Below are 27,846 nucleotides of genomic sequence, written 5' to 3'. Positions count from 1 at the left end.
TTCCAGTTTCATTTTGTCCTTGGTTGGACCATGCAAGCTGAGAGCCCTCTGATACACGCGGTGGTGTGCTCACATAGATGCCCATCAGTTGCTGAGCGTACATGAACCTCATTCTCACCTTGAAGTGGCCAAGTGACCTTGACTCTGATTGGTTATAAGTTAGTGCTTTATCCATAGAGAGCTTTTGGTAACCAAGAAGCAGTCTGTCCCCAGTGCAGGAATTGCAGAGCTTGCCTAGTGTCACTTTCAGATGTACCTGTACACTGGCTTCTCAGCCAAGGGCAGTCCACATTACTAGATCCTCTTACATCATATCCTGGTATCAGCAATAAAGCTATGACCACATTGAGACCCAGGTTAGAGGCCTCTCTCTATGGAGGGCCGTGAGTCACCTCTCATTCGGCTGTGTTCTCCCTTAAGGAGAACTTAGTTTTGCCAACTCAAGACTCTGCTGACCCCAGATGGAAAAAGTATGAGCTTTACTATCTGTCCCAGAGGGACAGGCGACTTCTGAGTACAGACATCTCTATCCGCCAGTACAGGAGAGTAGTTATGGTTCACCTCTTACTCCGGCTAAAAGACCTAAGAGGAAAGTTGCCCCTAAGAGGAGACAGGAAAGACCAGTTGCTCCTCCAAAGAAAAGAAGAAGAAAATTACATAGGATGGATCATTATGCAGCGGAAACTCGTCAGGACAAAGTAAGTTTATCTACTGTTCCAAACCTCTGTGGCGGGCAGGTCTGGCTTGAAGGCTGCCTTTGGTGCCTTGCTTTGAAAATGTCTGGGTAAGGTTGAAGAGAACTGCTGCATTCTCCTTGGCTCTGAGTCTAGGACCATCTGGTACTTTAGAGGTTAACAGTGATGTGAAGACATCTTGCACTTTCAGTACCACAGAAAAAGAGGGGGTCTTTGATCTTCTTTAAAGTTAGTTGACCCTGAACGGATGTTACCATTTAGGCTGTAATGACAGCTTAGAGAGCTATTGATTCTGCCTGGGGGGGAAAACAGTCACTGTGATTTTTTTGGTGCTACCTATTGAGAAAAGTCTCAGAAGCTGGTAGGACAAGTCTTTTAAAAGAATACACGTTAGAACTCAGTAAAAATGCCAACTTATGTTAGTGGTGTATACTTTCTGAACTCAGCAGAGGTCTTGTGTGGATGAGAGAAAACTATGGGCCGACAGAGCTGCATATTTTTTTCTCACAATGGTAGTAACAAAATTTAATTTTAACATTTACATTCAAAAGAACCTTTGCTTATTCATTCTTTTAAAAACCTTCAAATTCCCCTGAGGCAGAATCTTCTTTGTGAGCCTGATTTCTAAGAAGTTAAGTTCTGGATTTTACCTGAATTGTCCAGTTGAATGAAGGAAAATAACTCAGTGCCAAGGATAGACATGTGTTATGCATTTCGTGTTTCTGTGTCTAGACATGGATCTTGGAGGACAGTGTGTTTCCCAGACAAATACCACTTAGGCGCACATCTGTTAGTTCCTTCAGGTTCTGTGGCACATCTCACTCTGCAGCTTTCAGTTGTGATTTGAAATGTCCACTCCTGTGAAGAAAAGAGGTCTTTCTACCTTGTTTCATGGATGAAATGATACAAGGAAAGGTTACGGGTCATCCGAGAAGATTGACATGGCAGATGCCATGGTGAATTAGATTGGAATTGGTGCTCAAGCTTCTCTCTGTCTTGGTTATCTTGGATGTATGTGTGTGGCTGTTAGCTGAGCTGTCGAATCCATCTAAACTAGTGTATAGTGTCTGTCTGGGATGAGGTTTCTTAAAACTCTCCGTTTCATGATAAGCGATGAGACCCGGAAGGCAATCCTATGTTCATGTGAGCACTCATGACTCCTTTCGGAGCTATGCTGAGAGACGGTGGATTGAGTTTCTTGGGATTTGGAAGTGTTGCTCAGTGAAGAATTGAGAGTTTGTATTTAATTAGTCTAACTAGAATGAATTCCGAGGTTCATTTTTGTTTGTTAGGATTCTTGTCGATTCCTATTTAATCTGTTTGAAACCAGTGAAATTGAGAAGCCGTAGCTTGTCTTGGGGATGGTTCCACAACTGGTTGCTCTCTGAGGTCGGCAGTTATGGTCTTTGGAACAAGGGACATGAGTCTTGTTTTATTAACGATATTTTAGTTCATTTCCCAGGAGGTAATGTTTTTATCCTCCAGTCTTTATGCTTTTGATTCCCTTAGCCCGTCTCTCTCTCTCTCTCTCTCTCTCTCTCTCTCTCTCTCTCTCTCTCTCTCTCTCCCATCATTCAAAGTCTGGTGATTTCACACAGAGAAAAAGGGATTTACACTCTCCATCTGACTTTCTGCTCTTAAAACTCTTGGATTTACAGAATATGATTACATTATGGAAAAGCCATTTTACACCTCAAAAAGGATTTACTTCAGTAATTTGTGATATTTTCATATCAAAATATTTCAAAAGGGATGGGATAAGGAGAGCTTTTTATTCTCACAAGAGACTGCAAGGTACTTACAGACTATTACCATTTTAAGAAAGGAAAATATTTCCTTGACAAAACTCTGCCTCTGGGCCAGAAGTTTTCTTTCCAGAATTTTCTAAGGGTAGGAGAACTATGGAAATTGAAAGGTAAAAATACATAAATAAATATGTGACTTACTTGCCTTTCACAGATGACAAATCCTCTGAGGGAGATTGACAAGACCGTGGGGCAGTTAATGGATGGACTGAAACAACTCAGGCTGCATCGCTGTGTGAACGTTATCTTTGTTGGAGACCATGGTAAGGCTTCATTTTCAATTTGCCGTTAAGATAGAAGCCTCACAGGGTGGTGGTGTTGTCCAGCACTTGGAGGCAGAGGCAGGATCTTTGTGAGTTTGAAGCCAGCCTAGTCTATAGAGTGAGTTCTAGGATAACTAGAGCTACACAATGAGACGTTGTCTCAAAAACCAAAAACTAACCAACCAACCAAGCACACTAAAAAGATAGAAGTTTCCCAGGGTGTTGAACAAAGAAACCCCTTCTCTCTGAGTCCAAAATTCTGTTCTTAACTTCCTTTCTCCTTTGCTTCAGGATAGGGAAAGAAATTAGGTCATGATGCAAAAGTTAGAGAGACCCAGGGATTTCTTCATCCTCATGTTCTTTGCAGGAGAGGCTGCAAAAATCTGTCTTCTATTAAAGTCTCACAGACAGCTTACATGTGGTAGGAATGACTTCCACTGTGAATGCAACATGGCAGGTGACAGACTCCTGCCTCTGTGAACCATATCTCTAGAAGGAGTCCACAAAGTTGTGTGGCTAAAATAATAATTTTAAATATGTAAAGGAGGTAGAGATGTATGGGGTCTTGTAAAAAAATATGGCATTTTAGAATAATTGTTTCCTGGAGTCCTCAGAGGGAATCCAAGGCCAAAATCAAGGACTCAACACAGGAAACTTTTTAAGAAAAAGGATCAGTGTAGGAAGTAGCCTGTTCTCCCTCTCCTTCTCCTCCATTTCTTCATCCCTCCTTCTCTCTCCCTCTTCCTTCTTTCCTTCCTCCTTCCTTCCTTCCACTTCTTTCTTCCACTATGTAGCCCAAGGCATATCAAACTTACATATTCTCCTGTCTTCTAGCTCCTGGGACTGTAGATGTGTACCATGCCATTGAAGGAATGGTTTCTCTAAAATGCTTCTTAAATTAGACAAACATTCTTTTTCTTTTTTCTCATGAGCATTTTTTGAGGTGATTGAGAGACTATAAACATCATATGATTATAGAGCTAAGGGCCTCAGGGAACATTTGAAATATATATTTTTACTCAGCCTTCTCCCTAACACCTCCCAAATCTAACCAGCCTCCCCACCTTTCCCACTTCCTCCATCCTTGTATTTTTTATTTTAATAATTCACTAAGTTCAGTTCGTGCTAATTATATATTCAAGACTGTGGGGCCATCTATTGGAACATGGCAGACTTACGGGGTTATATGCTTAAAGAAAACTGATTCTCCTTCCCCTAAAACTCATTAACTGTCAGTAGTTCTTAAGTTACAATGCGTACTCATGCTTCTTTCCCCACTCATAATGGAATGTTGACTGTCTTGATCTTGTGCAGGCAACCACAAGTGCTGTGGGTTGTTTTTTTTTTTTTTGTACAGTGGTTCTGTCATATTCCAGAAGACACTGTTTTTCTTTTGCCCAGACTCCATCTCTAGCTCTTACATTACTTTCACCGCGTCTTCTGCAGTAGTTTCTGAGTCTTTGGGAAAGGGAGCATATAGGTGTTCTCCTTATGGCTGAGCACTCTAGAAACTTATTTTCTGCATTTTTGTCAAGTTGTGAGTTTATGCATTAACTGTTGTCCATTGCATAACAAACAAACAACAAACCCTGATGAGGTCTAAGAGCTATACTAATCTGAGATATAGAAATACCAATGTAGAGGGCAGTTGAACACTTTTTTTTTTGGCTAAATAATAAGAGTTGGGCTTGTAAGCTCATCAATCATGTTCTCTTGGCTAGATTTATATCAACAAATGTGTTTCCTCCTATCCAGTAGGCCTGAAATCCAAGCAGAGAGTGATTGATCACCCTCATTACATTCACGCCACTCTTACATCCTGGGACTATCTTGCCACACTGGTCCTTGTGGTTGACAGGGTTCACAGCTGAGTAAGACTGTTCATGGTTTTGTTTTTGTTTTGTTTTATCCCAGAAGCTTACATAGTACCTTCCGATACTCTGAAATCTGTCTAGCAGAGAGAGAGAGCTTCATGTTCAGAGAGTTTTCAGAGAGCATTTTTATTCACAGACGTGCAGACCCAGTTCTGAAATCTATCCATGCCACCTATATTCTGAAACTCTCAAACTGTAAATTGTAATAATGACCTTGGAATTTGGGGCCTTTCCCTTCTAGTAGAATGTGAAAGAAATCGACTGACTTCTTGGCAGCTCTGTTAATAATAGTTAGTGAACCTCCCTAGCTATATTTTGGCTCCTGAGATTTTATTTCCAGAACATTTTAGAAGATCTGAGAAACTGGGGTAAGGGTTGGGTTTTGTGGATGCTAACTTGCTTCCCTGAGTAGATTAAATGATACCCTCTACAAGATCATTCTCTACTAGTTTGGCTTAGTGGAAAGTTGTAGACTGGGTGAAAATGACGAGCATATGACACACTAATTCAATTTAAGTTACCCAGAAGTATGGAGAACATTAGCTCACATGCTAGTGCTAGTGGCAGACATTTAAGGTCCCAGTGAGTCACATGTCAGAGCACCATAAAGGTCACATGCAGACTAAAATCCATTCTCAATATGCAGCTTGCTAAAATGAATGGAAAGCCAAGGCACCTCCTTTCCAGAAAGGTAGCTTGCCTACTATTTCAGCCCCTGGGCTTTGACAAATGAATTTCAATTGACCTCAGATCACACCATGACTCTTAAGAACCTTGGATTCTGTCTGTAATCTGCCTCAGCAAATCTCAGTCCCTTATCTGTAGACTGAAAACACTGGTTCCACACAGGTGAAGTCAGCCTGGAAGGGAGGGGAGAGGAGGGAAGGGGAGGGGAGAGAAGGTGAGGGGAGGGGATACTAGAGGGACCCTGGGCACAGTTGCCTGGGCACATTTGTCTCTGTAAGCAAGGGTGATTATTGCTCAATGTTGGAACTTCAGAAGTGACAGTGTTGAAATGTCACAAATAGAAGATTCTTTCCATCTTCCATTCATCTGTTTTTGGAGATTTTTTCCCCTTTCTGGGGTAATGTTTTACTAGAACACAGAACTGTGTATTATTTTAACTTTTTCATCTGGAAAGTGTCCATGTTAAATGAAAAGACACATACCTATGTTATGTTAAAATATGTTTTGCTCTTTCTTCATCCTAATTGATGCTAAGAAATAGAAAAGTGAGGATCACTGAGATGAGTTAGTGATTAAAGGTGCTGGCCATGTGAGTCTGGTCACCTGAGTTCTATCCCTGTAATTGCTGAAAAGGTATTGAGAGAGTACAGACTTCATCGAGTTGTCCTTTGATCTCCACATGTACACTGTGACACCCTTTATTATGAATATATACAACAATAATAAGTAAAATTTCAGAAAGAAAAAAAAAGAATGATCTGGGATCCTCAGAAGTGATAATTTGACTTTTACCAGATCTTGACCACTCTGGATTACATTTCTTTACTCTAAAACCTTAAGACCTTTTACAAAATCATTTAATTTTGCTCTTAAAGACTATTAATACACTAGATTGTGCAAGGCAATTAAGTGGTCTCTCTTGATTCAAGAAAAATATGTTCTAAGACTCCTAGTAGATGCCTGATATTGCAGATAAAACTAAACATTGTGTATCTGTCCTCTCTGATATACTTGTAATTGTGACAAAATATTATTTATAAATCTGGCATAGTAAAAACTAATAACAATCCATAGTGATACAAATATATTTTTTGACTGATAAAAAATCAATTAGACTGTGCTGTATTAAGAGTCATAACTATGATTGTTCTTAGCTACTGTGTGGATACCTTGGCTAAATGGATGATTTATATCTTAAGGAAAATGGAACAGGGTAGCAATCAATTTTACTATGCTATTTAGGATGGAAATTTAAAATTTAAAATTTCTAAATTATTTTTGAAATTTTCCATTAATTTGTTTTGAGTCTGTTATTCACTTTGTAAACTAGAGCTTCAGAGCGTGAGGCCATAGAAATGGGGTGTCACCAGTTGAGGGGAGGAGACCTCTGCACTGTAAATGTTCATTGTTCAATGTCAACTTGTGAATTCTAAAAATGTCAATAAAGATCTCTATGGAATTTAGCTCTGTAGAGCTGCTTGAGTCTATAATCTTGGGATTTAAATTAGTTTCAAAATATTGCAAATTTCCCTTGCTCTAGAAGGCAGAAAACAAGTTTGGGGGTAGGGATGAATATTGATTGGTTAAATTTTTTTTCTCACTAGACTTCTTTTTGTGTGTGTGATAGCTGCTATCCTTCCAGTTCCAATTATGTTGTTTAAAACTTGTTTTTACTCAGTGTTTTGTTTTTCAGTTTGGGTGGTCATTTGGAATGACTATTTTTCTTTCCCCCATTTCTTGTTGCCAGTATTGTTTTGTCAGTAACACCCAAGGCCACCAGTGAAGACAGTGACGTGATTATATCCTTAAGGCAGAGGACATACTAGAAAGAAAGAGAGCAGGAAGAGTGTGTGTGTGTGCGTGTATGTGTGTGTGTGTGTGTGTGTGTGTGTATGTGTGTGTGTGTGTGTGTGTGTGTGTGTGTGTGTCCCAAGAGGTGTCAGATCTCCCTGGAGCCGGAGTTATGGGCAGTTGAAATTGGTCTGACATGGGTTTTAGGAAGTGAATTCTGATCCCTCTCCAAGAACAGTATGTGCTTTTAACCACTGAGCTATCTTTCGAGCTCTAGAAATGACATTTTTCAAAATAGAAGTAGAAATGCATGTTTCAGGTCTTTGTGCCACCCTCTTCCTTACCCTGCTGGAAATAGATTAAGCAATTAAAGAATAATCTTTGTCATTATGACTGTCAATAGTTTGTGTTTTTCAAACATTATCTTATTTATTGAGAGAGAAAGAGAGAGAGAGAGAGAGAGAGAGAGAGAGAGAGAGAGAGAGAGAAGCAGTCATGTAGAAGTCAGAATAGTGTTTTGGGGAATCAGTTGATTTTCAGTACCATAATGGGCTTGGAGGATCAATCCTCACTTTGGTGGTCAGGCTTGGGGACAAGCATCCTTACACACTGAGCCATCTCACTGGACCTTAAACATGACTTTTGGTGTTGTCAGTAGCTCAAAGTAATAACCGAGGTGACACATTTTCAACTCTACTGCATGTGAAAGGATATGGTTAAATGAATGTTCTGGAGAAGCATTATATGGCTATAACTTCAAAATGTCACATCAGAACAATCTCAATGGTGATGTTTCCTGAAATTTGCTGGAATCTAATTGGAGATTTTAATTAAAGAAATGTTACAATGCTATCTTTAGTGACTGTACATCTTTTTTTTTTTAAGATTTTAATTTTTATCCTGCCTAACAGTACTTGTGTCTGTGTGTATGTTTTTCCATCCCCATAGGAATGGAAGATGTGACATGTGACAGAACTGAGTTCTTGAGCAACTATCTGACTAATGTGGATGACATTACTTTAGTGCCTGGAACTCTGGGAAGAATTCGAGCCAAATCTATCAATAATTCTAAATGTAAGTTGGTTTTTTAAAATATTAAGTAGTTCAACTAATAATTAATGGAAGAGGTAAAGACTTGTTCTCTGCAGGTAGAATGCTTGGGCAAGAACTCCTAGTTGAGCTTCAACTTTCTGATCTGTCGATAGAAGACTTGTTAGCTATGAAAACTCTTGTGCACATTAACGTGTATTGTTTACACTGGTTCTGGGCATAGAGCAGCCTCTACTGAACATTTGCACTTGGTTTTATCATGTGGGAATTGCACTTAGTTTTAAGCCTGTTTACAATGTAAGCATCTGTTTATATGGAAGAGTTTTCTGGTTTCAAGGGCAGACTGGTTACTTTGGTGAAGGAAAGTCTTTCCATTGACAGAACCAATGCCTGTTCCCTCAAAGTTCCTCAGTGCCTCCTGGAAGTAGGACTCTTTCTAGTGGTCAGAGTGAGCTACAGAATGGACAAGAGGAAATAAGTATATTCTGACAGATTAACTACTCTGAAGAATTAGAAATTGAAAAAAAGAACTAGAAAAATTATGGAATTATGAGTGTTTGCTTTGACTTGTTCAGCATGTTCAGGGGATGATATGTGACTAACAAGAACTTCTGGTTTGTCTTGCTGCCATCCAGATTGTGAAAACTACATAAAATTCTTATGAAGTCTTTTTTATTATATATTTTAATTATCTGTGGTATTATGTTATATAAGTGCACTTTCATGTGAGCATATGTTTATAAGAGTATATATAGTTTTGCTTGAGACATGCTATATTAAAACAGAACCTCAGAATCATAAACCATTGACCTCAAGCTTAAAGCTTAGGAAACTTAAGTTTTCCCCAAGTTATGCTCCTAAAATGACAAATGGGACACATTCCAGGGTCAACGTTGTGAAATCAGCAAAATATTGGTGTTTCTTCCTTTTTTCCATGTGCGTGTCTGTCCTTTGTGACCTCAGTACCTTTGCTCCCTTGAACTGGAGGGCAAGCCTCTTTATTTTTAGCCCCTGTACTTTAAGGTGTATTCACAAATTTGCAAATCTATTTGAAAATAGAATTTTGGACATTAGTAAATTGAGTAGATTTACTGAGGAGGTTGACTAGATGAGACACTTTGCCGGGGGCCTTTGGAATTATACTACCTTTAGTGAAATATTTATGCTCTCTGTTCATTTTGGGGGAGATGGTGAGCTGGCCAATGAGAAGCACAATGGTGACCATATACTGTTCTGTAGCTCTTCCAGAATCCCATTGAGACACTGGAGAAACATCTTTAACACATTGTATGTCAGGTTCCTTATGTATGGACTAAGGATTATGGGGATGATTAAATACAAGCTCGTGGAGATACAATTACACTGTATTTAATCTGTAGTCAACGCTATATGTTGACTACATACATATATAGAAAGATGAGGTTTTGACTTATTATTGTTTCCACTGAATATAGACACAATCTTATTTAATCTCGCCCATATCCTTTATGGGATTTAGATTGTCATATTTTTATAGACAGCAGAGGTTAAAGGCAGAGAGAAGGTTGAAGGGACTAGCTCAGAGGACAGCAGTGGGTGTCAGGACTACGATTGGAACCCTGATTTGCTGATTCTTTAAAAACAATTAAACTGCATTCACTTATTGTGCTCACAGGTATCTGTGTATGCAAAGATGCAGAACAGTGCCATATGGCATAATGTGTGGAGGTGCAAGGAAAACTCGGGAGAGTTAGGTTATTCTTGCCACTATGTTGGTCCTGGGAATGAAACTAAGGTGGTCAAGCATGGTGCCAAGTATTTTACTGGCTGAAACAACTGGCCAGCCCCAATTTGCTGACTGGTCATCACCATCCTCATTCACAGTAGCCTGGGTAGCAGGAAATGACAATGAGTTTAGGATTGAAGGACTATTGTCTCAAAGAAATGCCTTTCCTAAGATTTCTCTGGAAGTGTCTGAGGATGAAGTTTCCCTATGGTTTTGATTTCTCTACACCAGTAGTTCTCAACCTGTGGATCGATACCCCTTTGGCAAGCCTCTATCTCCAAAAATACTTACATTCTGATTTGAAACAGTGGCAAAATTACAGTTAGGAAGTAGCAATGAACATAACTTTATGGTTAGGGGTATCGACATGAGGAACTATATTAAAGGGTCACAACATTAGGGAGGTTGAGTTCCACTGCTCTAAACTATCAAACAACACGGATTGATTGTGTTTAGTCCTTGTGGAGACTATGTTTCGAAAGGCCAAAGTGTGTAGAGGTTCAGAGCATGGCTGGCTCAGACTGTGTGTTATGGTCCAGTGTGCAAGCCCCCTTACCTTCTAAAATGAATTGGCTGATTGAAGATTCTGACCATCCTGTATCCTTATATCATTATGAACAAATAATCATAGAAATGCCTTCAAAGCTCTTAGAGAGAAATGGGTGCGCAGCCTGGACTCAGATACCATTGCCATGATCGCTTGCTTGCTTCCCATTCAATGCAGCTATCAAAATTTAAGTAGAATGGAGTTTACATTTTACCTTTGGATCAGAGCTTTAGGACTAAGTTTCTAAAGATGGTACATTCGTACACACTCTACAGGAAACCACATTTTCCACAAATACTAACAACTGAAGTTTATGTAGTACTAAGTACTGCACAGTGAATTACACACACACACACACACACACACACACACACACACACACACACACACACACACACAGTCAGCCTCATTAATGTTTCTGTGCCAGGGAGGGCTGCTCTGGGAGAGCTGGGACTCCTGTGAATACTGCTCTTCCCTTTTTCCTGATTCTTTAATGACATACAGAAGTGCCCTTTTATTTTGCAAACAGCCTACAATCTCTTTTTCCATACAATCACCACAGAGGGACACCTGGACAGTAAGATCCAGTACGCACACAGTCATCATTCAATGTACTTTAGGCTTGTTCTGAGTATAGTCTTTGTTTCCTGGCAATAAACACACACACACACACACACACACACACACACACACACACACACACACACACACACGGAGTGCTCACCTATGTAATTAGACCTATGATATCACCACAGAAACTGCTTATTTGCTGCCTTAGAATCTCATCTCGCAGTGATTGGTGGCTTGTTCCAAAGCATTGTGGAGAGACAGGAAGTGATGATGAAAGACCCCTAAAACTGACCAGCTCAGTTCCTGGCATGAAACTGCCAATAAATTCATGTGAGGGCTCCACGGGGATCTGTTTGGGAAAAATTGAAGCAAGTTACCTAGCAGTGCTCTTGCGCTTTGGAAGGCAGACTTCCTTTCTAGACAAGAAACCCTGCATCGCGCATTGCACTTTGCTGCGGGCTTTGTGGCACCGGTTTAGCTACCTCTCTGTTATTGAAATATGAAACACCTACCCCCAGTTACACATCTGTTCAAAATGATACTCAAAGGGGTGGAAGCTTTGAGTTTCTTTCTGTTAAAAAAAAATTGCTTTTCTCTGGGATTATGTTTTGAAATCTTTCTCCCTTTCTCTGAACAGATGACCCTAAAACCATTATTGCTAACCTCACGGTAAGTGTTGCAAGCCACCAGGCCTCTGCCCTTGGAGCAGCTTCGATAGGCTCACCTTCCCATGTTTGCCTTCCCGGTGGGTGGTTAGGAACATTTTCCTCACTGACCTGCAGTCCTGTGTATTTGTTTCTCCTAAGCTTTCAAAACTTCTGGACTGAGGTCAACTGTAGACTCCCCAATGGTCTTGGCCGTGATCCAAACCGAGGCTTTGTTCTTCTTAAGCTGAGCACTATTTGCTCATGATTAATCAAATCTTTACTCTCAAACAGATCTGCCCCCATCTTCTACTCCTACCCCCACCCCGGTCCCAGATAGAGACTTCAAAGTCCTTGAGCTTATCATTAGATAGGCCTGCACATGTCTACCCCTCTCCTCCCACCCTGCCTCCCACTCCTTGATTTGAAGCAGTTGGGAAAGACCTTGAGTTTTAAACTGCCCTCAGTCTTGGGCTCAAGAGTCAGGAACTTATCTTAAGAATTCCTCACCCCTCTGATAGCCTCGGACTTATTTCTAAAGTTGTCTAGCTCCCTTGGAACCTATTTGCTTTTACCACACATTATTTAATAAGGGGGCAACACATCCCATTTGTTTAGTAACCATTCTTTTCGTGGGCTAACAAGGTTTTCAAGAGACAGAATAGGACTTTTTTTTTTTTTTTGGTATAAAACCTTTCTCCATAAGACCAATATTCACTTATATTTCAGTGCAAAAAACCGGATCAGCACTTTAAGCCTTACATGAAACAGCACCTTCCCAAACGGTTGCACTATGCCAACAACAGAAGAATTGAAGACATCCATTTATTGGTCGATCGAAGATGGCATGTTGCAAGGTAACAAGTGGAGGGAGCCTGTCTCTGTCTTTGCAAGCACCTATTTGGCACCTGGAAATCATTTAAGGTTCTTGGTCATCATTAAGAGAAATCTGGGCTGGAAATCTCATTGTTTAAACGGTGAATGTGTGTGTGTGTGTGTGTGTGTGTGTGTGTGTGTGTGTGTGTGTGTGTGTATGTGTGTGTGAGTAGTAGTAGTAGTAGTAGTAGTAGTAGTAGTAGTAGTAGTAGTAGATAAGTAATGAGAATAGAAAGATCCACATCTCTAGTTCTTGGGTCTTTTTTAGTTTCTCATGCATCACTGTGCACAAGTTTTATGGCGATATTCTAGTCTCTATCTTTTATCTCTTTAACAACTTTAAATGCAGGTAGGGTCTTGCTGATGTGGTCTTAGTTGACATGGTAGTATGTGTTTGTGGAGGAACCCTGGATATGTTAATCTTGAAACTTCTGTTGCTCTGGGCATGCTTTATATTTGCTCAAAACACAACTGGTGTTTGCCTCCATCAAAAGTCTCCCCCAGATCAGTTAACCACCCATACCTTTAGAATCTGATATAGAGCGTGTCTGGAAGCTCTGTCACTCCTACAGAGTCAACTGCCACAAATTTAGTCATTTTTACGTGGACCTGGAAGTAGTATTTTCTCACTCATTCTTGTTCTAACTTTGATTACAAGGCAAGTGTGATGAACATGCCTGTAGTACTAATTCAATAATTATGACATGTACCTGAGCTGGCCAATAGTTTATAGGAAATAGCTAAGCACAAGAAGATAATGAAAACACTGGTCTTCTAGAAATGTGTCAATGTAAATTTGATGCACACACAGCATGCAGTCTCCCACTGTCACTGTAAAAGAACCAAAGAGTGATGATATGAAACCCAGAAATTACTGGAACCATGTAGAATAGACAGAAATTCATGTAGAAATGTTTCATAAGAGACATGCCAAAATAGCTTGGCTGATTATGTCCTCTGCAGGACCTTTAATGTTGGGGGCACCTAGGGAGAGAAAAACACTTAGTGTTTGTTTATATGAAAAAGCATATTTTGGAACAGAAGTTAAATTAGAGATGACATTCATTGAGCAATTTAGTGAAGAGCAAAGGCAGGTACTAAAGCCTTGAAGTTTACTCTTGCATGTTATTATACATGCATATTACTATCCTAAGTCCTAGTTACTCTTGGGTAGAAACCAATGTGTTAGATTTCTCCATTTTCTCCAAGTGCTATCCTATGTGCCCTGCCTATACTTAGGCAATACTGATATTAATAAGCATCAACATCTTTGATGGTAGAAGAGCCATAAAACTCTTATGTAAAGGGGTCTTTCTGTCACAAATGTAAGAGTAAATGATCGCGATGTCTTGCAAGCAATATTGTCATCCCCTCCCTACTTCTAAATAGATTTTCTAGGTGAGGCCAGGCATTTGTTAACTATGGTCTCTGCACTCTGAGTTTTATTATCCTACCAGGTAAGTTTACATACAAATATTTTTATAGAATGGAGATCTCCGCGAATTGATTCAACATTGCATATTTGAAAATGCCTCCTGTGTTTTGGGACTGAGCCTGGTGAGCATATAGCAGGGAGAGATGTTCTGTTCAGTCCAAGCCTGAGGCATAGAGAGGACTTTGACTCCTTTTCAAAACTTCCCCTTTAACCTGGGGTAATAAGCAAAGCCATGGCATTAGAGAAATGAACAGACTTCCCTTGTCATCGCCATGGGAATGATGTAATCAAAACAGAGACACTTGGCTTCAGATCTTTTCAGGGATCCTATGTACCTCCAAATTTACTTTTTTTCCTCTTTAAAAGGAATTTATTGATCATATACAAAATAAAGAAAACTATATATCACAAACATACACTATGTACAGCAATAAACACACAGGGGGCCAGGCCCAGTACCACCCCTCCTGGACAATAATTTAGCAATAAATACTGTGCAGGGCACGTGTGGCACCAAGGCCGCTGCCCGCTGAGGCCAGGTGACTTGATCACTCTCTACCGATTCAAAGTCCAGGCCTCAACTTGCAGCCAGATCCCTATTGGCTCTACCTGTCTCCAAATATGCTTTCTTACCAGCATGCTTTGGGGCAGAATCCTAACTGATCATACAATTGTTTTAATGTAGGAAACCTTTGGACGTTTATAAGAAACCATCAGGAAAATGTTTTTTCCAGGGTGACCACGGCTTTGATAACAAGGTCAATAGCATGCAGGTATGTCTACAAAACTGAACTGAAATTGAATTTCACAGTTTTCAGGGGTGGGAGGATGGAATCATGGGGTTTGTGAAGCTGTAAGGAACTCAGACACAGAAGAGATGGTGTCCGTGGAAGCAGAAATGGTTAACTGTGTTTCTTTTCTTTTTCTTTTGGAAGACTGTTTTCGTAGGTTATGGCCCAACTTTTAAGTACAGGACTAAAGTGCCTCCATTTGAAAACATTGAACTTTACAATGTTATGTGCGGTAAGTCACTCGTTCAATCAAACCCGGTGAAATTTTTGGTCAGTGAATTTCCTTAGTGCTAGAGAAAGAAATGAGGTGTCTATGTTCTAAGACCTCTCTCTGCAAAAAGAAAAAAAAAAGTAACTTGCCCATTGGTTCAAAGGACAGAATGTCACCCCCTTCTAAGGCTTCTTTGTGTTCCTTCAACAGTTGACTAATGGGGAGTTTTCACAGTGTTGGTGTTGGCAGCCTTTGGCTGATCTAACATAGCATTACAGTTTGACACCGTTGGTTGGAGACACGATGAAGCAAGAGTTCCACGCAGACAGAGCGTTCTCCCACCTCCCTCTCTTACATTGCAGCCCAGTGAAAAATTTGCCAGCTTGCAACCCAGCCAGCTATTTATGTGTTTCTAATTATTTTTCTTCCTTGAGCTTCTCGTTGCTGAATGAGGACAGCTTTTCCTATTTAGTAAGGGAGTGCCAGTCTGGTGGTTAGAGGGGGAGTCTGAAAGTCGGGTCTCCTGGGTTCTTTTTCCCAGGTTGGCTGCTTAGCTCTTCACTGTCCTGTCTCTCAGCTTAGGCAAGTCACTATGTGCCCACTTGGCAACCATTCAGTTGCTGTGAAATCAGCCCGTTTATCCCTTGGTGGCCCATCAAGGCACATCGCCAAAGCCTCTTCTTGTCCCCACACTTTTGTGGAGTGTATTGAAGGGCAGGCTGTGGGCATTTATTGATTATGCCTTATTTCAAAATTTTGTTTTAAAAAAATCTTGAAGAAGTCCAGAAGGGCAATGATATCAACATTGTCACATGCAGAGACAATGCCTGAGTGAACCATTCTACTCCAGGTTCATGAGAATGACATATTCATGATCTGACAATGAAGAGAAGTGTTATGTCAAGAAGTGTTAGCTAGACATTGTAAGGTCGGAATGGTTCAGAAGTTGTGGAAGGAATGGCTGATGTGGTAGTTTAGTTTGCTCACTTGTGATTTGTGTTCAATATTTATAGGCTCCTGGAAGGTCAAAGGTTTTGATTCTTCACATATCTCATGGGAGAGTAAATGAGAAACACTGCATCCTTTTCTTTCCATCAGATCTCCTAGGCTTGAAGCCCGCTCCCAATAATGGAACTCATGGAAGCTTGAATCACCTACTGCGTACAAATACCTTTAGGCCAACCATGCCAGACGAAGTCAGCCGACCTAACTACCCAGGGATTATGTACCTTCAGTCCGAGTTTGACCTGGGCTGCACCTGTGACGATAAGGTAGAGCCAAAGGTAGAGATAATCTTCATGCTTTATCATGGAAGTGGTTGTTTGGTTTATAAAGCACTGTTCAGTAGAACCATCTGTGAAAATAGAGTTGAGTTTTAACTCCGCTATCTGAAATGGAGCCAGTAACTGGTTATGGCTGGGGGTGAAAATTCTCACTTTATTGTTTTAAATTTAAGTTTAGTATGCTGAATATGGTCTATGGCTACCATCGTAGACAGTACAGGTCTGGAGAATGAAGGGTCAAACTGTTATTTTCTGAATTCACAATATACAGTTAGAAGCTGACTCTTTTACAGAATTATGAATTTCCAGTGATTCATGGTGAGCCATGAATATCACTGAGTTGTCCATAGGTAGGTATGTCAAAGTGGTTTTGAAAGATACTTGTAATTTTAAGGGATTCAGGTATGTGCAAAACCTGGGCCGGGTAGATGGAAATCTCTGGGAAATGGGAAGTGTTCCAGAGCTGGCAGAATACTTTCCAAGGCCTAAAAGGTGAGGGCAGATAGAGAATTACTAAGGAGATTGGCAGGAGACAAGAAGGGAGGAAGGGACACGGGAAGAGATAATTGTGTTTGTTAGAACACTGTGGCCTGGAAGTGTAGCACCCTAGGTTCTATTGCCTCTGCTCGGCTCCAACTGTCTTCCCTGGTAGAGCCTGACTGTAAGCCAAAGAACAACTCTTTTCTGCAGTCCCTAAAACTCACCTTTCTAGGTGAGCGGGGTGAGGAAGGTACAGGATGGGGTGTCCTTGGAAACACCACTGGTCTTTTTAGATACAAAACAACAACACCAACAAAACAAACAAACAAACAAACCCCAAAGTCTTAAGCAATAATTTACTTATTGACTTTTTTGAGTTAAGATTTTTATACCTGCCAACCAGTGCTCCTATTAGCAGAAATGAACCAACCCTTCCACAGAATTGAGAAGATGCCTGTACAAACCAAAGGTGTTGGTTCATTTTTATATGCTGTTTAATTATAGATAAAAAGGATGTGTTTTTTTTCTTAGCCTCAGAAAACAGATAATAAATCTCCTATTGCACAGTCTCTTTTTCTTACCACTTGTCCCCTCCCAGGATTCCTAGGAGCATTGGAGATATGGTTTGGTAGGCTCTAGAGTGAGAGGAATATGTTTTTTCCTTCCTCTCTATTTTTGTTCTTTTTTTTTTTTTTTTTCGGAGCTGGGGACCAAACCCAGGGCCTTGCACTTCCTAGGCAAGCGCTCTACCACTGAGCTAAATCCCCAACCCCCTTCCTCTCTATTTTTGCATTCATCTCCTTCCTACCTTTGTTCTTGATAAGATTCTGAGAGGCTAATGAATGAAGGGGAGGCAACACTAAGAAGCTAGGTTTGTGAGGTTGCCCAAACCAATAAAAACCAACTTACCAAGAGGATCACAAATAAGTTGAGAGTACTGTATAGTTGCATTTGCTTTCTGTGTGCCCTCTAGTATAGACATATTTTGAATATATTGGCCAAGTATATTACATAAATTTTGCATTGATGGATTTCTCAAAATATCTACATTTCCTCCCACCCCACCCCCATCTTTTGTTTTTAGCTTCTTCTACAACATAGCATTAATGGGATTCTGAAAGTAGTGTAATTCTCATGCCTGACTCTGTATTTTTACATTTCTCATATATATATATATATATATATAAAGTATATATATGAAAACATATATATATATATGAAAACATATATATATAATATAGTACATGAAGTATGTTAATGCATCTCAAAGTAACCTATGATATAATTTTGCATATGGGAAATTTTAATGTGGCTGCTGTTGTAGGCTCAGGATCCTGTAATTGTTTGATTAATCATTATTTCTGAAGTACATTTGTGTATATTACTATATGAACCAGTAGGTCACATTTTTCATGGTAATTAGTTACCTTTGATATATCGATAGATCATACTGCTTATATTCATCTTACTGTTTAAGATCATTTGGTAATTTTCAAATATTAGCTTTACGGTAAATCAGTGGACATTATTGTAAGTGGGGTTTATCATTAATGCTTGGGAGTCTCAATGACAGGTGATAGGTACAGGTGCTGAGCAGTGGCTTTCAGAGTTGCTTGGTTATTACTCTCCAGAAGTATTGAGTCATGACTGTTTGACTTTGATCAAAAGCAATTTTATACATCTGTTTGGTGAATCATTTCAGTGTAGACAGGAATTAACCTGAGATATGGGGTACTACTGTCACTCCCTCATATGTATGTGGCCCAAATAGCTATCCTTACCAGCCTGGGAAGCTATGGTCATTACAGACTTAAGGGAAGGGAACTAGGTTAATGGGAGATGAATGAAGATACTCACATACATATAGATCAAGTTTAGAATGTAAGTGTGAGATAAAACAGCAGCTTCCCAAGAATGTTTACCACACTGATGGACATTGGGGCTTTCTTTGGGATTTAGCAAGATGCTAAGTAGAAAGAAGAGAAAAGGAGAGAAAAAAAGAAATCCCTCATTTGCTTTCTTTCCTTTTCTGGTTTTTACATGTGAAGAACAAATTGGAAGAACTCAATAAACGTCTTCATACCAAAGGATCAACAGAAGGTAAGGGAACATTAAAAACCTACAAAATCTTCAACAGAGGAATGGATTAAAAAAATGTGGTGCATCTACACAATGGAGTACTACTCAGCTATCAAAAACAATGACTACATGAAATTTATAGGCAAATGGAATGAACTAGAAAATATCATCCTGAGTGAGGTTACTCAATCACAGAAAAACACACTTGGTATGCACTCATTGATAAGTAGATATAGTCAAAAAGCTCAAATTACCCAAGATGCAATCTACAGACCACAGGAAGCTCAAGAAGAAGGATGACCAAAATGCAGATGCTCCCACTCCTTCTTAAAATAGGGAGTAAAATTATTCATAGGAGGGAATATGGAAGCAAAGTTTAGAGCAGCAACTCAAGGAATGGCCATTCAGAGCCTGACACACATGTGGCCCATATATATACAGCCACCAAAACTAGATAAGATTGAAGCTAAAAAAATGGATGCGGAAAGGGATTGGATATAGATCTCTCCTGAGAGACACATCCAGAGCATGTCCAATATAGAGGTCAATGCTAGCAGCAAACCACTGAACTGAGAATAGGACCCCTGGGGGGGAATTAGAGGAAGTATTGAAAGAGTTGAAGGAGCTTGCAACCCCATAAAAACAACAATGCTGGGCTGGAGAGATGGCTCAGCGGTTAAGAGCACCCGACTGCTCTTTCAGAGGTCATGAGTTCAATTCCCAGCAACCACATGGTGGCTCACAACCATCTGTAAAGAGATCCGATGCCCTCTTCTGGTGTATCTGAAGACAGCTACAGTGTACTTATATATAATAAATGAATAAATCTTTAAAAAAAAAACAATGCTAACCAACCAGAGCTTCCAGGGACTAAACCACTACCGAAAGACTATACATGGACTGACCCAGGGCTCCAACTGCATATGTAGCAGAGAATAGCCTTGTTGGGGCACCAGTGCAAGGGAAAGACCTTGGTCTTGTCAAGGTTGGACCCCCCAGTGCAGGGGAATATGGGGGAGGGCAATAAAGCGGATGTATAGGGGGAATACTCATATGGGGGAGGGGGAGAGGAGGGAATGGGAGCTTATGGACAGGAAACCGGGAAGGGGAATAACCTTTGAAATGTAAGTAAAGAAATATATAATAAAAAATAAAAAGCCCTGCGAAATAAGATTAGACTCCTAGTTTTTGAAAATTGATCATAGATTAGAGTGAGAGAGATGGCTTGCTGTTCTTCCAGAAGATCTGGGTTCTATCCCAAACATGGCAGTCCAGTTCTAGGCGATCTGATGCCCTCTTCTGGTCTCTGTGCTCACCAGGCACACACGTGGTTGGAAAACATACATGCAGGCTAAACACCATACACATAGAACAAAACAAACAACAAATGAAAAAAGAATCAAAGACTTCCTATTACTTATACGATGAGCACAGTATTTAAAAAAATTCTATATGTATTGCAAATTGTTTTCTATGAACACAATGTGTCAGCTATCTTGGGGGAAATTTCTATTAGTATTTTGAGTTCCTTTAATATCATTAAAGCTCTAAGAAAAAGGAAACAAATCTACTGGGTACCTAATGGGTCACAAGTGAAGGTGCTAACAGGGCCTTCTCTGCTGGGAATGCTTGTCACAGTGAGAAAGTATTAGCTCCTGGAGCTTAGCCCAAAACTGGTGTGTCTGAGGATCGATGGGCAAGTTGTAATGGAGAGAGGTGCCTAGAGGAAATCAGAGTTTCTCCATTACACTCAGAGTTATGTCTACCCTGACCAGTCTTCTTTTATTTTACACTGACAATAGCAAGCACATGATAGTAAGCTTGTGATATGACAAAACCCAACTCAAGACAAAACCAAGAATCCCAGTGACATTTACCATGGAAGAAGGACATGTGTCTTGTTCGCACTTTAGTATATGGAATGTAGGCTTAGTGCAGTTTCCTATGATTATTGTGGAATCTATGCTGAAGAGTTGCCCCCTTATGGGACATGCCATACTCATGGCAGCACACAGAACTATGTACTAGATATTAGCACTCAAGTGATGTCATTTCTACTCACAGCTCACCAGCCCAAATCAGAGTCATGACACCAATAATGTAGAGAGTAAATTCTTTTGACTGGAATTCTGTCCTGTAGGTCACATGGCTGCAAGTTAAAACAGAAAATAATTAGATAAGACATTCTATCAGGCAAATTCTTCCTTTTGACTAATTCTCCTCCTCCTCCTCCTCCTCCTCCTCCTCCTCCTCCTCCTCCTCCTCCTCCTCCTCCTCCTCCTCCTCCTCCTCCTCCTCCTCCTCCTCTTCTTCTTCCTCTTCTTCTTCTTCTTCTTCTTCTTCTTCTTCTTCTTCTTCTTCTTCTTCTTCTTCTTCTTCTTCTTCTTCTTCTTCTTCTTCTTCTTCTTCTTCTTCTTTTTCATAACCTCACTATGTAGCTTCGGCTGTTCTGGAACTCACAGTGTAGGCCAGGCTGACTTTGAACTTACAGAGACTCACTCACTTCTGCCTCCTGAGTGCTGAAACTAAAGGCATGTGCCACCATGCCTAGCCCTTCCTTTTGATTTTGAAGTTCTAGAACCTAGAAGAAGAGGGAGTGGGGAGCTGTTCGAAAGGATGGGATGACTTTCTCAGACAAAAAGAGATGGACTGAAGAAGCAGATAGAACAGCACAGAAGCCTCTCACTCTGTGCTAAAGATGCACACATATCCCCCACGGCTATCACTCGAGCCATCAGCTTCCATGTGGTCCTGTTTATCGGATGTATGTTTCCCATCTGACTAAGCAGAGGTTGAGGAAGGAAGGCAGCAGCAGGTTTTATTTACTTGCCTTGCTTCCTTTTCTGTAGGAGTTTCATCTTTCTTCCTTCTCTGTATCGCCCACCCTCCCCCTTTCCCCTTTGATCACAGAACACACAGGCCTCCTGACATGTAATTGGAGAGCACAGTATTAAAGGCAGGATTTTGTTGGTAGAAGCTTTACATATCTCCCACAAACTCTATGAGTGACCTGAAAGTTTGGCACCTAACATTAGTGTACTGTAGTATCCTTACAAATGAACGATAGCCACAGCGAAAATGCGAGTTCCCATGCAAAATACAAGGGTAGTAGGGTAGGAAGTCTCAGAGAAATAGCACCAAGATGCTCCTAAAATGACTGCTGGTTTGTTCGTTCTAACTGCCTCTCCGTGGACTCTTGTACATCCTGGCTGTTCTTGCTCCTAAAACATTTCTACCTGCCTCACAGTTTCTGCATCTAGTCAGTTGGTGTGTAGGCATTGTGCTCGTGTGAGAAAGTGGCTCCTGTAATCTAGCACAGTCCCCCAAGCATAAGAGAAAGAGGCCTTGTCCTGGTGAATTTGTGACTGCCAGGGCTAAAAGGAACATTAGTAATGTTACTTCTCTGCAGTTTTGTTCAGGGTTGTCCATCAGTGCCATACATATATCATGGAAGGGTCTTCATATGGGTGTTTGTGGAGGGAAACCATATGCCCTCATTTACTGTTTGTTGGGCTTTAGCTAGGACTGACTTTTGTGTGTCTGTAGCAGCACCACTCACCACTGATGGCTTTTAACCCGTGGCTTCAAAGGATAGCAGAAAATATTCGAGGATAACCATGACAGCTGCATTAGTTATTTTATGTTGAGTGAAGAATGCCTATCAGATCCCATTTGAGTCAGCAAGATTTATTCTGACTCATGATTTGAGTCCTTCCTGAGGGGGAAGACATGGCCGAACACTACCAGTTCATGATAGGCTGGAGCATGTGGTAGAGAGGCAGCCTTGAGTGAAGCTAGAACCAGGGCCCTGGCTGTCACCTTCAAAGGCCTGCCCCTAATAACTTACCTTTACCAGTCAGATGCCCAACTGACTATCCTCCCAATGCAGCAGCAACAGATAGGAAAAGCATTCAAATGCCAGCCTGTGGGGAACATTTTCAGACTCAATTCGTGGCAGTAGCATATGCCCTGGGTCTGTTCATGGCCTATGGGACCAAGCTTTAAGGACATGAGAGACTTGAAATAATGTTGCATGATATGAAAACCATTTCCTTGGTTAGATTCTGGAATTTGTGGAAAATAGCAGTGTTGTCTCTTCCACATGTCTTGAATTTCATCTCTGTTACTTTATAACTTCTATCTCATTCATTTCTACAACAGCAAGGCAGGATGTTCTGGTTCTGAGTACTTTATACGTTATGCATTCAGGCTCCTATTTAAAATATAATTGTATGCATGCACAGGTATGTCTGTGCACATTTATTATATTCAGAGTAACTACTTTGACTTTCTGACTTTGCATATGTATTGAACCTTATAGAGCAGTATATAAAGCTAATATTCTGCATGCAGATGTAAGGTCTTTTTGGTTTTGGTTTTTAGCGTAAAGTAGAGATGCAGGTCATTGATCTGTTATACACTGAGTCACATGTAATATTGTAGATTTGTGTGTCACTGTTTTATTGTCCTACACTGTGAAATAAGCCAGATGTTTATGCAAAGCACATGTGAAAGCTGCATATTCCAGTCATGAAACAGCCTGGAGTCTATTTGAGGTTAAAAAAAGTATTAAATTAGTCTTATGTGATGTTCTGCTACCAATATTTACATTGTTATACAATCAAGGCCTGTGTAAAATAAACAGGAGGAAAACTATGGTCTTCAGAAATGGTTTGCTGAAGTCATTCTACTTCTAGGTAGGTGGCAAATTCTACATCTGTGAGGCATAATGGCTGTTGTTTTTCAGTCACAAATAGCTGGTAGAGTAGCAGACCTGGTATGCAATGAAAACTCATTTCCTTGTGACACTGAGTCCGCCCGATTAAGGAATGAATGGCATGGAAAATGGGGACTTTCTTCAAAGGCAGTTCTGGCATTATAGCCAGAAGGGGAAGAACTATACTAGTTAACTTTCATCTTAGTCTTTCCTCCATTGCTACAAAACACTCTGCATTTTCTTAAGCAAAGATTGGGGTCACCTTTGTACGAAAAAGAACTCAAGTCATTTTAATGCCTATGTATGTTTGACACTTTACATTCCATATGAAGTTAATTTCTATAAAAAAATATCACAGTAATTTTTTGCTAACTGGGTAGAGGAATCCTGACTATTGCTCAGAGACCCCAGAGGCCTTCCTTTTGGCATCCTGAAATGTTTCCTATCTCCTTTCATTTTTGAAGACTCTAGAGTGTCAAAGAAGGGACGTGACACATTTGCTGTTCTCAGTATAGGTGTATCTGTGCATGTGCTGTGCAAAGCATTTGGAAAGTACCTAGCACTGGAATTGCTTATGACTTATAGTAAATACTGATGATAGACACTAACTTTTACCTATCCGTGTTCTTTGATGATATTGAAGTTCAGCTATAACTATAACCATGACTGCTTTGGATGAAGATTGAACTTGGCATTTTATGGCCTTTGTTTCTCAATGATGTAATGTTTCTGAAAGATAGAAGAAATTGAGGGTGGGGGTCAAGTGGTAAGAGTTACAAAGTTAGGCAGAGCTGAGCTGAGATTTGACATGAGCTGGTGGTTTTTTGTTTTTTGTTTGTTTGTGTAAGAATGCCCCTGGGAGTGTTAGGAGAGACTATCAGGCTGCAGCTGTGTCCAAAGTGCTGATAGATGCTTTGATGCAAACTCTTGTCTTCACCAGAGAGTCCCATGTACCTTGGCACTACTCTGCCAGAGGTTATGTTCAGGAAGAGTTGACCCTTCCTTCCAATAAAACCTTCAATAGAATAATACAGCAGGTAGCCTCTGACTTGAGATTACCCAAAAGACTAGGGAAGAGAATAACTAGAAGTTGGGGCCTGGATTTGGGATAGGCCGTACATGCAACTTTACTTCATCAATGAAATAGAGGTGATCCTGATGAGTCCAGTCTGTCTCAAATTCTACTAGGCAAGCCCCATGTAGAAGTCCAGACTTTTTTTCTAATTTTGTTTGTTAACTGATTGCCAAGTAACATGTGATTGGTATCATTGGAGACAGACTATCTAACCCAGATTAAGGCCCTGTCTTCATAGAATTGCTGTTCTGTTTTAAGGTTTAGCAAGCAGATGAACTCCAACAGAATGTTTTAATGGTGGAATTGAAAAGCACGAGGTGGGGACTGAAAAGCAGTGAATGACAATAGGTGCTTGTAAGGACACAGGAAAGAGAAAGGGGAAGGCATTGACTTTTTTTTTTTTGTTGGTAGAGATTTTGTGGTAAGGTTTAAGGATATGTTATTGTGGGAGTGAATGTTTAAGCAAACAAAAAGGGAGAAGGATTCTCATGTGGTTCCAAGTCCATCTGCTAGAGTATGAATCAGGAAGCGGAGGGGGGGGAGAAGAAACACAAACTCGAGTCTGCATGACTAAACTCTGGAAGACAAAAAGAGTGAATTCTGGGGAAGTCCACACCACTTAAAAAGATTTGTCTCACGGTCTTTTGCCAAATGTGGTATGTGGAGGGGAACTCTGGCATAAGCTAAAATGCCAGAGACTCTACTGTAAACATGGAGCTTGGGTGTGGAAGGAAGGCTGTGTCTGGAACTCTGTGCAATAGGAGCTCAGCCTGGGAAGACATGGGACATACTAGATCCACATCGGGAGATCAGCAGAAGGACGGAGGGAGATGCCTCACTTGTAAGGTGTCTGCCACACAAGCATGAGGACCTGAGTTTGGATACCTAGTATCCATGAAAAAAAAAAAACCCAGGTCTGGCACCCTTTTGTAGGCCCACCCTCACCCCCGGACATTGAGGGATGGGCTGGAGGAGATAGATTCCTCCCTAGACCTTACTGTCAGTCAGTCAATCAGTGAGCTCCAGATTCTGTGAGAGAGCCTATCTCAATAAACAAACCTGATAATCAACCTTTGGACTCCAAATGCACATGCACACAAGCATGAACAGGTACATATTTAAGTTACACACATGTACACACACACACACACACACACACACACACACACGCGCGCTCGCGGTATGAATCATGTGAGAGAAGTTGGTTAAGGGGGTGTTAATGTGCTTTTGGACAGGTAGAAGTACTTCAAAAGTTCTATGACATAGTAGGGTAATTACTGTTGGGCAAACTTAATTATATATTTTAGTGCTACTAAGGAAAAAATCTTGGGTGCCTCCACATACAAAAGAATCATTCATATTTAAGTTGATTACTATCCCGATTAGATTGATCTGACCATTATAAATTTTATATTGGAATTGGGCCACATACATAGGTACAACAATTGTGCCCATAAATTTTTTTTTAAATTAGGTGCTTTAAAATGTCAGTCCTCTGCATAGATTAGAAATCAAGGTAGGGAAAGCTAAAAATGAAACCAGAAGAGTAAGTTGCAGAAACAGAGCTTGTGGGCTGTCCTTGAGACAAATATCTTAGCATATGTGAAGACTGAAAGTCAAGTCCATTTTGTGGTCTGAGTAGGAGCATTTTGTTAAAAGAGAAGTGCAATGTACGTTATAGAGAAATGCAACATGTGGTTTCCCCAAGATGTCCAAGACTAACAGAGCTGGGCCATGGCTAGACCTGTGATTCACAGACACAATGATAAAATAACAACCTCAGTCCTGATTCTGAATCTCAAAATGTATTTTTCCTATTGCAAAGATGATTTCTCTTCTTTCTTGCATGACTTACGCTATAAAGAAATCTAGGTTGATTTCTGGAGATTTAGGCGGGAGTTTGGGAAGGTAGTCGATGTCATTGTGCTTTTTTTTCCCCTTGAGCTCAACAATGATTGGGGAACAAAAAGCAAATGAGATAGTGGTAAGTTTATGCCCTGGCTGTGTTTTAGAAGCTGCAGTTGTGTCAATAGCTTGAAGCCGTGGAGTTATTTTCTGAAGCAAAGGTAATCTTTGTGTACTTAGCGGAAGAGCAGACAGAGACGAACGGGGGGGGGGGGGGGGGAGACTCTTCAGCCTGGTCTATCAATCTCATGTCTCACCTTCTCCTCACCTCACGTCCCTTCCATCTTGTTTGAACTCTGGGACTTAATTGTTTGTCAGACACTTTTGATGGTTGTTAACAAATATCCAAGGGCAACAGATATAATCTGGTGTGTGGATTGCACTGGTTTAATATTATTTTATTTGCCCTAGAAAGGTCTTTTTTTTAATGCCACCTTAGGCCTATTTGCAATGTTTCTCACTGTGTTACCATACATAATTCTGTGTGGATACTAGAGACTGTATAGCCTGTGCTACATGTTGGTTATCGATGGCAGGATTGTTGTTGGACTGTGAGCTCTTTGAGGACAAGAGCCCTAAGCTATTGTTACTCAGTATCTCCATTTTCTAGCTCAAGGCCAGGCAGGAAGAAGGATTTTAAACTTTCAGTGGAGGGATATGCAGGAGATAAGTGGCAGGATTGGGCCTGGAGAGGTAGCTGCTAATTGAGTGTGAGGACCTGAGTTTGCATTCCCAGCCTCTAGGTAAAAAATGGGCATATCAGTGCCTACATGTAATCTCAGAACTGGGGAGGCAGAAACAGGCTGATCTTTTGGGCCATTCTACCCAAATCAGTGAGTTCCAGGTTTAGCAAAAGACCATGTAATAAAAAGTAACAGAGAGAGAGACAGAGACATTTGGTACTGACTTCTGGATATGACAGGACATGTGTGTGTACATCCCTCCCCCACCACGTACCCCATGAACACAAACTAAATAACAAGGGTGATGGGGAAGAATATAAATTATCACTGGCAGAGAGGAAAGAAATCACTTATATCATATAGAATTCTTTACAACAGTCATGAGCAGTACGTTTACGAGCAAACCAGACCCCTCGGGAGAGTTATGGTGAAAAATGGCAAGAAATTCACAAGGTCTGAAGGAAGGAAGAACTGGAGATCTAGATCATATGCACCGTTGTTTGATGAGTGCTCTAAGGGGGGGCGGGGATGTCACATGTGAAAAATGGCTGCTCATTGTTGACCTCTTAATGGAACGGATGAAGGAGCAGGCTTTAGTATGAGTCTAGAGAAATACACTG

At 40.6% G+C, this 27,846-nt stretch overlaps 1 protein-coding gene across 27 annotated transcripts in view; it reads left to right on the top strand.

The window, feature by feature from the left end:
* Enpp2 (ectonucleotide pyrophosphatase/phosphodiesterase 2) overlaps positions 1-27,846 on the top strand; it is a 123,260-nt gene that overhangs the window by 84,035 nt on the left and 11,379 nt on the right. For 14 of the 27 annotated variants that reach the window (NM_057104.3, XM_087559263.1, XM_087559260.1 and 11 more), the window contains 8 exon segments: positions 2,655-2,763; positions 8,064-8,189; positions 11,685-11,716; positions 12,421-12,548; positions 14,688-14,775; positions 14,938-15,025; positions 16,103-16,287; positions 18,816-18,867. In NM_057104.3, the coding sequence (NP_476445.2) occupies positions 2,655-2,763; positions 8,064-8,189; positions 11,685-11,716; positions 12,421-12,548; positions 14,688-14,775; positions 14,938-15,025; positions 16,103-16,287; positions 18,816-18,867 (808 nt within the window). 27 annotated transcript variants of the gene reach the window in all.

This window comes from Rattus norvegicus, chromosome 7 (assembly GCF_021556685.1).
Source record: "Rattus norvegicus strain SHRSP/BbbUtx chromosome 7, alternate assembly SHRSP_T2T, whole genome shotgun sequence".
NCBI lineage: Eukaryota > Metazoa > Chordata > Mammalia > Rodentia > Muridae > Rattus > Rattus norvegicus.
Note: the sequence above shows the minus strand (reverse complement) of the source record. Positions and strands in the feature narration are given on the sequence as shown.